This window comes from Lonchura striata, chromosome 4 (assembly GCF_046129695.1).
Source record: "Lonchura striata isolate bLonStr1 chromosome 4, bLonStr1.mat, whole genome shotgun sequence".
Classification (NCBI taxonomy): Eukaryota; Metazoa; Chordata; class Aves; order Passeriformes; family Estrildidae; genus Lonchura; species Lonchura striata.
The window spans coordinates 7,138,008-7,152,448 of NC_134606.1; the positions used below are offsets into that span (position 1 = coordinate 7,138,008).

At 36.9% G+C, this 14,441-nt stretch overlaps 1 protein-coding gene across 1 annotated transcript in view; it reads left to right on the forward strand.

Moving 5' to 3' along the window:
• Positions 1 to 14,441, forward strand: part of UVSSA (UV stimulated scaffold protein A) — a 44,750-nt gene that overhangs the window by 14,497 nt on the left and 15,812 nt on the right. Inside the window, exon 7 of the mRNA XM_021535681.2 lies at positions 6,342 to 6,456. Within this exon, the coding sequence (XP_021391356.1) occupies positions 6,342 to 6,456 (115 nt within the window). The remainder of the gene's footprint in view (positions 1 to 6,341; positions 6,457 to 14,441) is intronic.

Sequence of the window (14,441 nt, forward strand, 5' to 3'; positions counted from 1 at the left end):
GGACTCTGAGAAACCTCCAGACTCTTGCTTTAGAGAAAAACTGGTTCATCAGGTAGTTGTTATATTGCTAAAACAATTTGGAGCAAGGTATATTCATTCGCCAGTGTACTTTGGCAAAGTGTTGGGCTGGAAACCTTTAAGCATTTTTACTAACTCCTGGAAATTAAGAAATAATGTGAAAAGTGCATTCCTAAATAAAAGTCAGCCTGGCCAAGATGCTTATGTGCTGTTGAGCAACTACACATAGAATGAATGGTGATACTTTTACGGGTGAACATAAAATGTGCTTTGCCTGGACCACATATCTAATTTGCAGTCATGGGGTTTGAATTTATGTTCATATCACAAAGTGAAGGGGAGGGAGGCTGTGTGGGAGGTTCCTATAAATACAGCTCTGTTAGTAGTTTGTGTTTTCCTTGTGTTGCACATGAGAAAACTCAAGCATGGTTCTAAAATCTGTCCAAATGCTAGCATTTATTTCCATGTCACCCTGTGTTGGATGATAGAATGGAAAAGGAGGTATGTGTCTTTACATTAAAGATACACTCTTTGACTCTTTAGTTTCTATTACTGCCACTGAAGATTCTTACCCCACTCACTGTTTCCTTACATATATCCCCAGATATATCCCCAAATTTCATTTAACATGCCTGAAGTATGTTTTGTGTTGTGGTTGAATAAAAAATGCATGTGCTTAAGGTTGCCCCTCTAACTGGGTTCTACAGCAATAAATATTCTGGTTCCCTAGCCAAAATCTTCTAGAAAAATATTTAGTTGGCTTTGAGTAGATGCACATGAGATATTGGCATGGTGGAATAATTTGCAAGATCTTTCAGTGAGGGTATTAGCATATAAATAGCAGATGCAATGACGACCATCACAGCTGAGTACATTTAATTTTTAGTTTATAAGATAGAATGGGTTTTTAAATGCATAGCCATCAAGCCTGCTGAAAGACAAATGAAGTTTAGAGTTCACTTGTCTGAGGATGCCTTACATCATTTTTTTTTAGAAAAGGGAAACAGGCACGCATAAAACTGAACAAAAGTGATTTCTTGGGTGAAAAGTAATTGAGATTGCAAACCAAGTTAATTAGACCATGCAAAATTTATTTAATGGTCCCAGCTGTAGTTTGCAAGTAGTGTTTTAGTGATTAGATATGACTTCTTCATGTGCTATCTTTTCTCTTCATTCTTTTTCTGAAATAATTAGTAGTGGCTGTACATCTAGTCCTATAAACTGATTGCATTGTATATTTCAGTAATTTTATTGCTTGCTTTAATTATGATTGCAGAGACTCGGGTTTTTAAATCCTCTTAGCGGAATGTAGCAGTCAATTTGTATAAAAGTGAGAAAAGGATCAAGGGCTTTCTACACGTCTTTCTGAGTGTTGTGTGGTGGGTGCAGGCTTTTTTCACATTTGTTACTGGTTGGGATGGGTGAGCAAAGCCCTTAACTGGGGCTCTGGTTGCACTGAGCTGCACTAACAGAAGGAGGCTGTTGGAGTATTGACTGAAAAATAAAAGAAACAATTGTATTTCTACTGGCATCCAGTGCTTTTTCCAGGTTTTTTTTAATAATACAGAGTAATAAGGAAACATCTGTTTTAAAAGTTTTTTTTTTTTGATGAGTTAGAGAGGAAATGGTTTGATTACACTTGTCTAGTTGGAATAGTCAGCACTATTTTAGGTTTTTAGTGAAAAATCGGGAGAATTGTGATGTTCTAAGTGAGTACAGTGAAAATAATGCACATATGTTTTCTGTCTTTTTTTAAACCATATTCTCATATGTAAATAAGTCCAGCTCAAGAATCTGAAAATTGCCTAGCTAGTTCCCATTTCTTCTCACAGGAATATAAATATCTAGTCAGTGAGCCTACCATGTTAAAGAAACCAACAGCGAGCACGTAGCTTTGCAAACTCATCATTCTATGACTTAGATAAATAAATACAAAAATAAATATCAGAGCAGATTAACAGGCCAAAAATTCCCTTCCCCTTGGAACTTGAGGAGCAGTGGTGGTGCAAGCAGCCTCTGATGTCTGGGGATCTGATGTCCCTTCAGGTGGACCATTCTCTAGTGAGAGAGGGGCCCTTTACCCTCCATCTGTGATGAGACTGTGTTAGTGAGTTTCCTCATATCACCTGAAAATTAGAATGGATTTGAAACCAGGAGCTTCTTTCTCACATTCTTTGACAGGTGATTGAGAAACAAGCAGTTTTGTGCCCACCTGTCTTCAAGGTATTTAATCTTGTACACTACATGAAAAGCTTTACATTGTGGTATTTATCACTTGTTCTTGTACTTTACTTTTCTTCAGACATGGCACACTAGAAATTTCATATTGTTTGTTTTTATCTTAGTCTTCTTTTTCATGGTTGCAAGTACCCTAACCCCTCATTCCTAAAAGGATTATAATTTACTTAATTGGCCACTTAAAACTATTGTCTTAAATATTTATTTCTTCTGATTTAATGGTGGATTGTTTATTTTTTTAATTGACTGAAAAAGTTTACCTTTAGTGGAAGCATAGATAGGAGGTGGTTGAGCTTTCCTACTACCTCTGTAGAAGTTGCTTTTGGAGCTCTCTTCGTGCTTGAAAAGTGTAACTTTAAAAAAAACAAATCATACTTTTCTAACTAATAATGTTGCCCATGAGCTCTCCCACTTTCCCTAGCAAGGAAATGGAACAAACATACATAAATGGGATGTTTCTGATAAAGTACCACTGGAATTAAGTAAATTGAGATATAGCTACCTGCTATTACTGTGCAACTTCTTGAATTTTCAACAATGACAACTTTAATATTTTAAAGTAAAAACATAACTCATTTAACTTGTTAAGGATTTTACCAAGATAAAGATTTTATGTCTGTTTGAAGGGAAAAGAGGGCTTAATTCCTGATAGTTAGCTAAGCAGTTATTTTTTTTTCCAGGAAATCTAGATTTAATAGAAAACTCCAGGGAAATTCAAGGGTGTGAACAATACGCATAATATTTTATGAAAATGACCCCCATATTTAAAATCTGGCATTATATGTTATGCATTGTAGCACCAAGTCCACATCTACCTTTTAGAAAATTAAAACACATAAATTCTGTTTAGTGTTTGATATGTGCTGCACTAGCTGAAAGCCATAATGCCCCTAAAACCTTGGGTTGCTTTTCACCTTTCATAAATTCCTGGGTAGATTCTATACAAAAAATAATTTTCAGCTCCGTGGCTCATTGTTATTCAAAGTTGATTGATTGTCGTCATTTACTCAGTGAGGAAGTTAAGTGCTCCTGTCATTTCTGAAGAGTATAATTGGGACGTTTCACAGGTCAGTGGTAGTGACAGGTTTCCCTTTTGATTAGTGTTAGACTGATAACAAAAATTACAGTTTCCTATGATTAATGTTTTCTATAGTACTTGAATGCACAGTTCATGGATTGTACCTAAACAAAGTGAATTTGCATCTGATTATGCTTTTTCTCTGTCAGGCTTTTCACGTGCTTTAAAGTTTTAGATCATGCAGGTAATACAGCAAAGTTGCTTCCAGTGCAGTTTTCAAGTGGAGGATTAGTGAGGTCCACTGAATTTTAGTATATTACCATACAGAGAGATATGAACAAATCAGGTGAAATTTCAATTAAAGATAGTACTCTGCTTTCCCTCTAGTCCTCTCAAGATATGACAGGCAAGGAAGTACTGGTATATATATCCCTGCTATTTTAGGTATAATCTGGCAATTTAAATTAAATGTTCAGGCTGCACTGAGTTTTTTCCTCTTGCCAGTTTGACACTATGTCTTCGTTCCTTAAACCTGTTGCTGTTTATTTGTTTACAGACTGAGTGAAAACAAAGGCAACACACTGAATTTACTTTCCCTTTTATGATAGGAAAGTTAGTGAATTTGTACATTATGACACAAAGTTCCAGACTAAGATCATCTATGACAAATTTTATCTCAGTGAAGTATTTTTTTAATAGCCAGGTAAGAAATTGAACTTGAATATTAGAATTATGATGATGTCCTGCTTGTAGCTGGAGAAATACTGGAGGTTATTTGCTGGTGGTTACTTCCAAATTTAAATTGTCCCTAATAGGTGAAAAGGGAATGACAACACCAGCAGAATTTCAAAACCAAAATACAAACCAACTTCTCTTCAATCTCTAGCCTTCTTCAGATGTGCAGTAGAAAACATGTTGATTTTTTTTCTTTCTAAAGGCCATTAGAAATGTCTTCTAAAAGTTGTAGTTTCAGAGAGATGTTCTGCTTTCAAATCTAGTGGCATTGGGGGTTTGTGATTAGTGGTGGATCCTTTCTTTGATTAGAACTCTATTTTCATTTCTGCCGAGGAGGTCAGGCTCAGTGTGAATCTGTCTGGGCTGGGCCATGTATGGCCTGAATTGCTGCTTTGCTTTAGATCAGGAAAAATGATTGCAGTGAGAAACAAAAAGTAAACCAAAGGTGCAGGATCCACCTGCACTGAGCTTAAATACTGGCAGCTCTCAGAGGAGGGATAATTGGGCTGAGACTGCACTGGGTTCCTTACCTGTCTTTGGCAGCAGGGTGCTCTCACACAGGATTCCCCTGAGACTTTATTTTAAAATAAAGACTAATTAGATGTTGTCTAGCAAGAATGTAATAATAAATCAGCTCCTGTCATCAAGACAGTAAATCTGTTTTTTTTTTCTCTTCTTTTTCACTGCAACTGCAGCTTTCTTAGATCAAAGTAACTTTTGAAACAAAGAGAAGAATTTTACTTCTACCTTACACCATCCATTCATTATGTGTCAATGTATATCTGTGTATTAATATCAATTAAGTCTTTGTTAGAAATTAATATAGTCCAGCTTACGATTAATTATGGCCAAAAAGAAATACTAGGGTTTTTTTTTAAGTTATTATTTATTTTAATTTTTTAACCACATTTGATAAACCAAGGTTAGCTGCTAGATTTTTGGCTTCAGAGTATATGTATGATTTAAAGGAACTCAGCTGTGACACAAGATTAGAGTAGTGAATTAAATTGGGAAAATTCTGCTGCAGGCAAAACCTGCAGTATCCTGCTTGTAGCAATGGTATGAATATTAACAGGTGCATTAATAGAAGTAAAGAGCACAGCTGAAAATAGTGAAAATTATGCTGTTCCTTGTCAATTGCTTTGGGTTGCTGCAGTGAAGAGGAAGAAGTGATAGCCTGTGCTAAGGTTGGATTGAGTGGATACCTTTTCCTATTTCTTTGAAAAAGCACATGGCAAACATACAATAAAGTCCTAATTGTGTTGTTGGGAATGAGGTGACTCTGAACATGGGCAAAGGAAATAAAGCTTAAAGTCTCCATCATTGTTGCCTTTTTAGAGTAGTTGACATTTACTTTTTTAAAGCTCTGATAGTACAGGCCATGTCTGGTGACACAGATTCTTTTTGCTTACGTGCAATTTAGCAATAAAAATAATTTTCAAGTATGTAACAAGCTTAGAAAAATTATAGATTTGATGGCACATATGCACATATACAACAGTTGCTAGCTGTGATGGCACATATACAACAGTTGCTAGCTAAAATTATACATAGGAAGCCACTTACGTGGATGAATTACACTGGTTAGTTGGAACTCTTTTTTTTTTTTTTTTTTTTTGCCTATTCATATGTCATCAATTTCAAACTGCAAGACAGACCAAGTGCACATTTAAGAAAATCCTGTTTTGTTGGTCTTTATCAGAGTAGTGTGTGTTGTCTGGCGATATAAATGGTTGGGATGTACCAAATCAGTTAAGAAATTAATGTATCTAATTATTAGTACTTTTGTGAAGAAGCACACTGAACTACTGTAGTGGTAGATGCAGATCTGAATATTCTTATTTGGGTCACTATTATCAGTTTCCCCTCCTGTTTGCCTGCTCTGGTTTTGAGCTCTTAAACAATTTGTGATACCATTTAACATGCCACAGATTATTTGAGTGCTGCTAGATGAGTAAAATAATCAAAATGAGAAGAATTAAGACTGTAATTTGCTCATTAAGTCAAAATCTTGATGTTATTTTAAGATTTTTTTGGTCTTATTTTATAGCTTCACACTTTCTCAGGCTTCACCAACTGCATGTGTTCTAATGGATAAAAGGGGCTTTAAAGAAGCCCTTAGGATAGAGTATGGCTTTAGAGATAGAATGTTAAGTAAAGGCCTAATCTTAGATAAAGATTAAATGCATAATTAGGGAAATACTTTTGACATAGAGAAGTCTCAGTAGGGCTATCAGGATGTTTGCAAAATATTTTCAGTGTGAAGGGAAATGAAAAACAGTCTTCACATGAAAATAAAGAGAAAATAACCCCAACAAAAATATCTCTGTAGATGAAAGCCTCGGATGAGGATGATGATGATGATGAGGATGACGATGAATTTGTGGAGGTCCCTGAGAAGGAAGGTTATGAGCCCCACATTCCAGACCACCTGCGTAAGGAATATGGTGAGTTTGCCCAGCTGTGACAGGCTTTATCCCTGCATGTTACTGCTGCACTAAGGTAAATAAACAGCCATTCTGAAGTAATAAAGTGATCAGCAGTGTGGGTAATCTCTGCCTGCTCTGAGGAAGTCATTACATGGACACCAGAGCAGTGATTGGCCCTGGATAAACAAATACTTTCAGGAGCAAGAGCAACTGAGACGAGCAGCTTATTCCATTCCATCATCTTCCACAGGAGTTCAGAGCCAGGAGCAGCACCCTGGCTGCTTGTAAGTGTGCAGAACATATCCTGGGAGTGAAGGGGTTGCAAAGTAAAGTTGGCAGGGAGCCTGAATATTATAAATACTATTATAAATACACCCAGTCTGGTGAGCTGGGATAAGGTGCTGTTCCAACACCTGCATTAGTAGCAGCTGGATGTGCACAGTCACTTTCTCCCATAGAATGGCCCTGCATGGTGGCTCTTCTTGTTTGAAGATGTTAACTGCAGCTCAGCCTTCAAGTGCAGAATTACAGCCATGGAGCACATACCAGATAACAAACTATAATTTTGCATTCTTAGTAAAAGTAGATGATTTTTAAATGAAGTTATTCTTTCTACATGTTCTTATGAAATTGAGAGTGGTGTTACTGAAGAAATTTTATCTTAATTCAACTTCAGTGTGTTGCTCCTTGTCCTTTGTACATCTTGCTTAGTAAACCTGCAGCTTTACCTCTGTGTAACTCAGTATATTAGAGGACTCCCAAGATTTCAGTACATTGTAGAGAAGGGTAACTGCCATCAAAAAGCTTTAAGTTAAAGACCTGTAGGAAGTGTCTTGCTCCTCCATTTGTCCATGAGTATTTGTGTAAGACTGGTGCTGTTGCTCTGGCTTTTTCAATGCTGTTGATGCTTATGTTTCCCATTTCTGCAGTATAGTTCGTATAAGTCAGGCTGCAGCTACCACCTGGAACTTGTTTTTCATATCTTTAGCAGCAGCCTCAGGAATTCTAACATGCAAAAATTGTGTTTGTACATGTCAGCTTCCACTGAAAGTGAAATGTATTCCCTTTTATCCTATCTTCCTCATGGACACTTATTTTTCAAAAATAAAGCATCTTACCACCCTTTGTATCACACTAACACAATACTTGGCTGCTATTTGAATTCCTTCTTATAGGGAAGTATAGAAGAAGAAGCCTGCTATCTAGTCAAGGATATTTTAAAAATCAAAATGGATTAAGAAATTCCCAATTTGTATTTAAACTATTGCTGATAGAGAATACATTATAGTAAGCAAGTAAATCAATGAGAAAACAAAATCTCTGTCTCATTTTGTATACCTGTGGTTATATAGGAGCTGATGGTCACACTTGGCTGTTCTTTATCTGATGTGTTCATTAAAAATAACATTTTGAAAGAAACTGATCATTCCTGATGCTTCTGAAGACATTCAGCTTTACTTACAACCATTTAAAGCTATTGTGTAAGTTCACAGTTTAGGAAAAGGCCTGAAAATAACTCAGAATTCCTGAAAATCACAGTTTAGAAAATGAAAATCTGCATGAGTGGAATGTTCTGAGTGGAATGTTCTAACTGGAACATTAAACCTCCCATGTAAAATTAAATCCCAGTGTTACATGGAAAGTGTGAATGTTATAAGCTATTTTCCCTTTTATTGTTACTTTTCCTGAAGAAGCCAGATTAACTTGATACAGTAAACCAGAAAACAAAGCTGTAAAACATGACTGTGGAAATGGATTGAAACATGACATGCAAATTATTGATTTAAATGTCACTTTATTTCCTGTCACTTCTCTCACAAAAATGTGTCCTACCAACAAGGTAAATTTTGTAGTTCTCCTGAGAGCTGAAAAACTTGTTAAAAATGAAAATTTATTTAGAAAGACAAGATATCTGCATAAGTATATAGACACATGCAGTTGTATTATCTGTGTGTTTATGTGGTTAATAACTACAGTCTCAAAATTGGTGACGATATTAAGTATTAAATACAGAAATTGAATTGAGCATGGGTGCAGTTTGGGTGGAGGTAGAATTGAACAAGGCAATTTGAATCTTGATGTATAAAATGAAATGTAAATTTGTTAAAAGAATTTAGGTGATTAGATAATTGAAGTGTGAAGATATAACCCATTAGAGGTGTCATGCCAAATTAGCATTACCAGAATTTTAATGACCTCCCATTTGTATAATCCTTATTTACACTTGCATCTGATGTCTGCAGCTGACAAGAGGCCAGCTCTCCTGTGGGACCACAGGATCATTTAAAATACACTGTGGTGCTAAAGAGGAATATTCGGCTGAAAAAGGAACAACACTGAAAATAATTTTCATATGATTGCTCAGATCTCGCCACTGGGCACTGATGTTGCTGATACCCTTGTATGGCTGGTATTGCTAAGCCCTGGAAAATGGGAGCCATTATTCAAGGAAAACGTTAGGGAGAAATAAAATCTTCTTTCCACTGGAGATTTTCCACATTCCAGCCTTTGCTGGTCAGCTGTTGGTTCCATTGGCATAAAACCTTAGGGTGGATGAGGTGAGGGATGGAGATGTGCAGCCCCTGACATTGCTCTTGTCCCATAGAATAGAATTTTTGGCTGACGCCAAAGAATGAAAGTTTCCTTCCTGCCTTTGGTGGTCTTGGCCTGGCTTGCAGCTGAGCTCTGACCCACATGGGAAGTGATCTCTTTTGAGGCATGTGCTTTTCCACATAAAAATGGAACAATTCTCAGCTCTAGTCCGGAGCACCCACTTTAGTTGGTAGTTCTTGTCTGTGTCTCAGTACAACCCATGCAATAATGCTTTGGGGACCTATAGGGAAGTCCTGTTGCTGCTGTACAAGAGGTGATGGAGGAAACCATCTGAACTGGGACTTGGTTATCAAGTTTCATCTTTATCTAAAATTCTATTAGGAATGACTGTGCAGTCACAAACCTTTATTTCTATTCTGGTTAATAAGATTAATTCTTTTGTATTTAAGCCTTAAGCTGAATGTTTTTAGGTTGCTGGTAGCTACTTTACAGGTTCACATTGCATCTTAGAGTCTGCTTGAGATTTCTTTCATGTGGGAATCAAAGCTACAGTTCTAAAATCCCAAAAGTTACTTCTATTCATTTCTGAAATTCTTCCCTCTTTTCCTCACAGTGTGATTTGCTTTTTCTGGGTTAGATGTCCCCAGACTGCCTTTCCTAATCTGATGATATCTCAGTCATACTTTTCTGTGTGTTAAGTAGCTGCTTTTGAATCCTTGAACAGACACTCATGTGCTGGCTAGATGGAAATTAAAAATTATACCTAAGCATTTTCCTTCCTTACTGCAGTTATTCAGTTTGTCTGAGTCTAGCTTTTCTAGGTTTGGCTTGTCAGGTATTCATACCTCAGGAACTTCTGAGGGAATTCTGCTGCATGTGAAGGATGTGGAGAGCAGTTTTATGTGGAAAAACAGCTCAGTGGAGACCTCAGCAGAAACAAACTCCAGAGTGTGTAAAGCACCATTGTCAGGGGCTGAGTTTGAGACTTAGAATTACACTGTCTAAGCTAAATAAGGCTTTTACCTGACTTCTCTAAGGGGAAAAAGCATATCAGGTTTTACAGTGGGAATGTTAGACAGAATTACTTATTTACCTCTTTGAAATTCAGGTTCCTTTTTCCTAAATTTGGAAAATTTAGTTGTGTTTCTCAGCCTGACAAGTCTAGTATCTAGAATAAGTTTTCTATTAATAGTACTATGAATCGTTTAAAAAAAATCAGATGTAGTTTTTACATTATGTAAGTAGCATGTGTTGATTTATCATAAATGTATTGAAAACAGATATTTAGCATTGAAGTTAAAACCCCCAGACCAAAACTTATGTAATCAAATGTGTGTGTGGTCTCCATTTCTCTTCGGATATAAAACTCTAGAACTATTTAATTATAATTTTGTGAGATTGCCTTGTTATATTAGTGTGTTTTGATATGCCTGTATATGCACAAACACAAAAAAGTCCTATATGGAATCACAGAATCATCATTAAGATTGGAAAAGACCTCTAAAATCATCAAGTGCAACCTTTGACTGAGGATTGCCATGCCCACTAAACCACAAAGTTGCCACATCTACTCATTTTTTGAATACTTCAGGGATGGCAACTCCAGTACTTCCCCAGGGAGCTCCTTCCAATGTTTTACTGCTCTTTTCAGTGAAGAAATACTTCCTAGTATCCAACCTGAACCTTCTTTAGCACAGCTTGAACCTACAGAGACCTAGCCACACTTAGGACAATAAATGAGTACAACTGTTTGTAATTCAGTATTTGGAATGAAGATTAACTTTTCACATTGATGAAAAAACATTATTGTCCCATCCAACAAAATGCTTCAACATCCACGTAGAAGTGTTGACTGTAGATACTTCTTCTGATGCATCTTGATCAACTGCTCATGGAAACTTTCCTCATTCTCAGGAGAGGTCCTTCTATGCAAATAAAAATTTCCCAGAAAATGCAACAGGTTAGAAGATATACTTGATTTCTGCTAAAGTTCTTGGAAATGAATAGTCTCTGTACAAGATGTTGGTTCACTTCCAAGTAGTGTGCCAGAGCAGTCCCTCAGAGGATCTGTACAATGGCCAGGGGATGCAAAATCATAAAGAAGCTTAAAAGGTCAGAGTGTAAGGTGTAGAAAGGGCTTGATATAAATGCTGTATGTGTCAGTTTTTCTTAGCAATGGTTGTAAGTAGGGTTAATTAATGAGGGGTAACAGTATATCAACATATTCTGTAATTCCAGTAAGCCAGACTAAGTGTTTATGTATTCTTCTAGTTATCTTTTTTTCTCTAATTTGAATTTCCAGTGGAGGATTCCAAGATTTCACACAAATGAGCATAGCTACATTCAAAGGCTGGGAAGCTTTGCAAAGTCCACAGCTTATTGTGCTTCCTGAGTGAAATACCAGCAGGCATTTTCATTGTGAGCACAGAGTAAGAGGGGAAATACTGCACCTGACTGCTGGATTTTCCTGACAATCTAGGACAGAGTCTGTACTATTATAAATCACATACACTTGGCTTGACTAAGATTCAACAAATGGGGAGCAGAAATTATTAATTTTTTTTTTTTCAGGAAAGGTGAAGTCTGTAATGCTTGTTTATATTCTATCTCCGTTTTTTCAATTAAACTTCAGTGAATCTGAAGTAGCTTGATTTTGTCTAAATCCACACAGCTGAGGAAACCTGGGCTTGCTTTTTCTCTGAATTTTCACTGAGGGGCTTTTATCTCCCCCTAATCCCACCATTTCTGTCAGGACATAATCTCTTTCTCAAATTTACATTTTAATTACAAGGCCAGCTGAACTAGCTAAAATCAATAATGTCAGCATTCAGCAGCCTAACTTCAGCTGAAACCCCAGCCTCTCTCCTTCCTTCTATAGATTTATCTTGTGAACATGGGCTACTTTATTGCTTCAGGCAATAGGTGCCATTTGGTCAATTTAAACAAAAAGGAGGATTTAAACACTTTTATGATTCTTTCTCAAAGCTGCTATTGGCACAATTTGAACTCAGGTACTGTACTTGTTAAATAAACCACACAGAACAGCAGAATTCTGAAGAGGAATTTTACTTTTAAAACTACTTAATCCCATCTATGTTTTAAAACCCAAACAAAGCAACCCCACCCTGACATTGGACAGTATTCAGCTGGGGCTGTCTGCATGGTCACTCTTGTCTTTATCTTGTTAGCAAAACCTGCTTTCATACATAAGTACTTTTTTAAAACTCCACAGTGGAGTTGATGTTACTGATGTCTAAGTGTATCTATTTTTAGCTATCTTTTGTTAATAGTTTAAAATAAGAAATCAATGAGACAATATTTTGTTCTTGTAACTCTTAAGAATTCCTATATTGATCTTCCAGATTTGATTTTTATCTGTCTAAATGTCACATTGTCCATTTATCTCTCTTGCCTTTCCTGTCTGTTGCTGACTGCTTGTCTCTGCTGTTCCCCTCCTCCTCAACAAAACCAGTGTTGTGAACAAGCAATCATGCTTCCTGTAAATATAATAGGAAAAGAAATGGAAAAAAATAGGGGTTTCTGAGAACTTTTAATACATAGCAAGTATTTTCTCTGAAGATGAGAGGTGTGGTGAGTGACCCAAACCTGCTATCTTCTGACTTTTTTTTACTATTTGTAAATAGTGCAAGTGCTCTCAAAACATTTGCTTTAAACAATGCTTTTCAGAAATGGTCCTTAAAAAAAAAAAGAAAAAGCAAGCAGTTCAAATGCTAAATACAGTCTGAGCAATTCTGCATTACAGATGGTCTGTGACATACTCTTCTCAGTTAACCTGGTTCATGCCAAAGACCCAGTTTGTAACTGTTTCTGTCATTAAAGGAAGTTTACTTCTCCAAATACTAATGGTTCTAAAGTGTGGTTACAACAATGGTTTTGGTTAATTCTGTTTCACTTTGATAAAAGCACCTGAGAAAGGCATTTTTCCTTTCTGGCCTGTGACTTGAACTGAGATGGAGCCCTCCCCTACCCCCTTTCCAGAAACATAAATTCTAAATTCCTGTATTATTATGCCACTGAAGTGCTGTTTGAAAGCACATTTTTGTGGAGGCACCATTCTTCCTCTTGAACAGCAAGTCCACAGAGTAATAAGTGTAATGAAATAATTTCTTTTGCTATTTAACCTAGATATCTGCTTAAATCCATCCTATTATATTTAAATATAATTTCATTTATTCCTGGTCTTTCTGCAGACTGTTTTCTAGTGCAGAGATTGGACCTTTAAATGGTTTGGTGGGGCTTTTTTGTTGGTTTGGTTTTTTTTGGTTTTTTTTTTTTAATAATGTTCTTTAAAGGCTTGTTGACTTTGGAGAATGTAGAGTGTTCATGGCTTTTGTTAGTGTGTGGTGTAGGCAGGAGTGAGTAAGGGAGCAGCAGTGCCAGATGTGCTCAGCAGCAGGTTGGACTCTGGGTTTTGAATGAGGATTGTTGCTATCTCTGGGGAGAGGCTGTCCAGGAATTAGGTTAAACAGGTGTCCTTCTCAGTGCCCTGAGCTTGGAGCTTTGGAAAACAGGTTTGGATGTTGTTCCCTGCACAAGGACTCGGCTCCTGATGTAGATGCTTGGAAAATGCATTCCCAGGGGTGGACTCAGAGTTACCACCTCAGCATCTTGGCCTGTGGTTCTGGTCAGGCTGTGCCATCTGTGCAGTCACACCCCATGGCTTAAAGGGAATGAGTGATGCAGACCAATCAAGGAGACCTTATAAGGTGGTGAGATGGGTCACAGCAATTTTTTCTAATTTTGTTTGTGAAAAATACATTATTTCTCTCAAATAAAAATACTTTGTGTACCAAGCCTCCCTGCTGCTGTGGGTCTAGCAATTTCCTGCTCAGATGGCTGGTCACAGGTACAACATTGGCTTTTCCTTTTCTGCTTAATATATTTACTGATACATTGAATGTTTGATAGGTTAAATGACTAGCATTTAATGACTAGCAAAGCGAGAATGCTTCTGAATGCAGCTTCAGGGCTGGTTAGAACTGGGCAAAAGATTAAAAGTTACAATCAAGTAACGGCCAAAAGATGTTAGAAAAACTTTAGTTACTTTTCATAAGAAGGCTCAGATAATTTGCTGAAAATTTTAGGTTTGTGAAACTATGACTTCTTATTAGACATCTTTTTTGAGCGATGAGACCTTGCATTTCAACAAATTATTTTATAAAAAGGATTTCTGAGGGGACAGATCATGTTGGTGTGAGGGATCATATCTTTCCAATTGTAGCTGTCATTGGCTGAAAAGTTCTTGCAACTATTGCTGGCTAATGGAGTTGCTCCTTCAGCTCAGCAAGTAGAGGTAGGTGCTGTCTGACAGCTCAGCCTGTCTAATTGCATCCTTACAGTCCATGCTGAGTCTCTGATCTGGCTGTATAAAGTAATAAAAGTTATCCACCACTGAGCTGCTGGTGCTGAACATCAGTGCCTGGTACTGC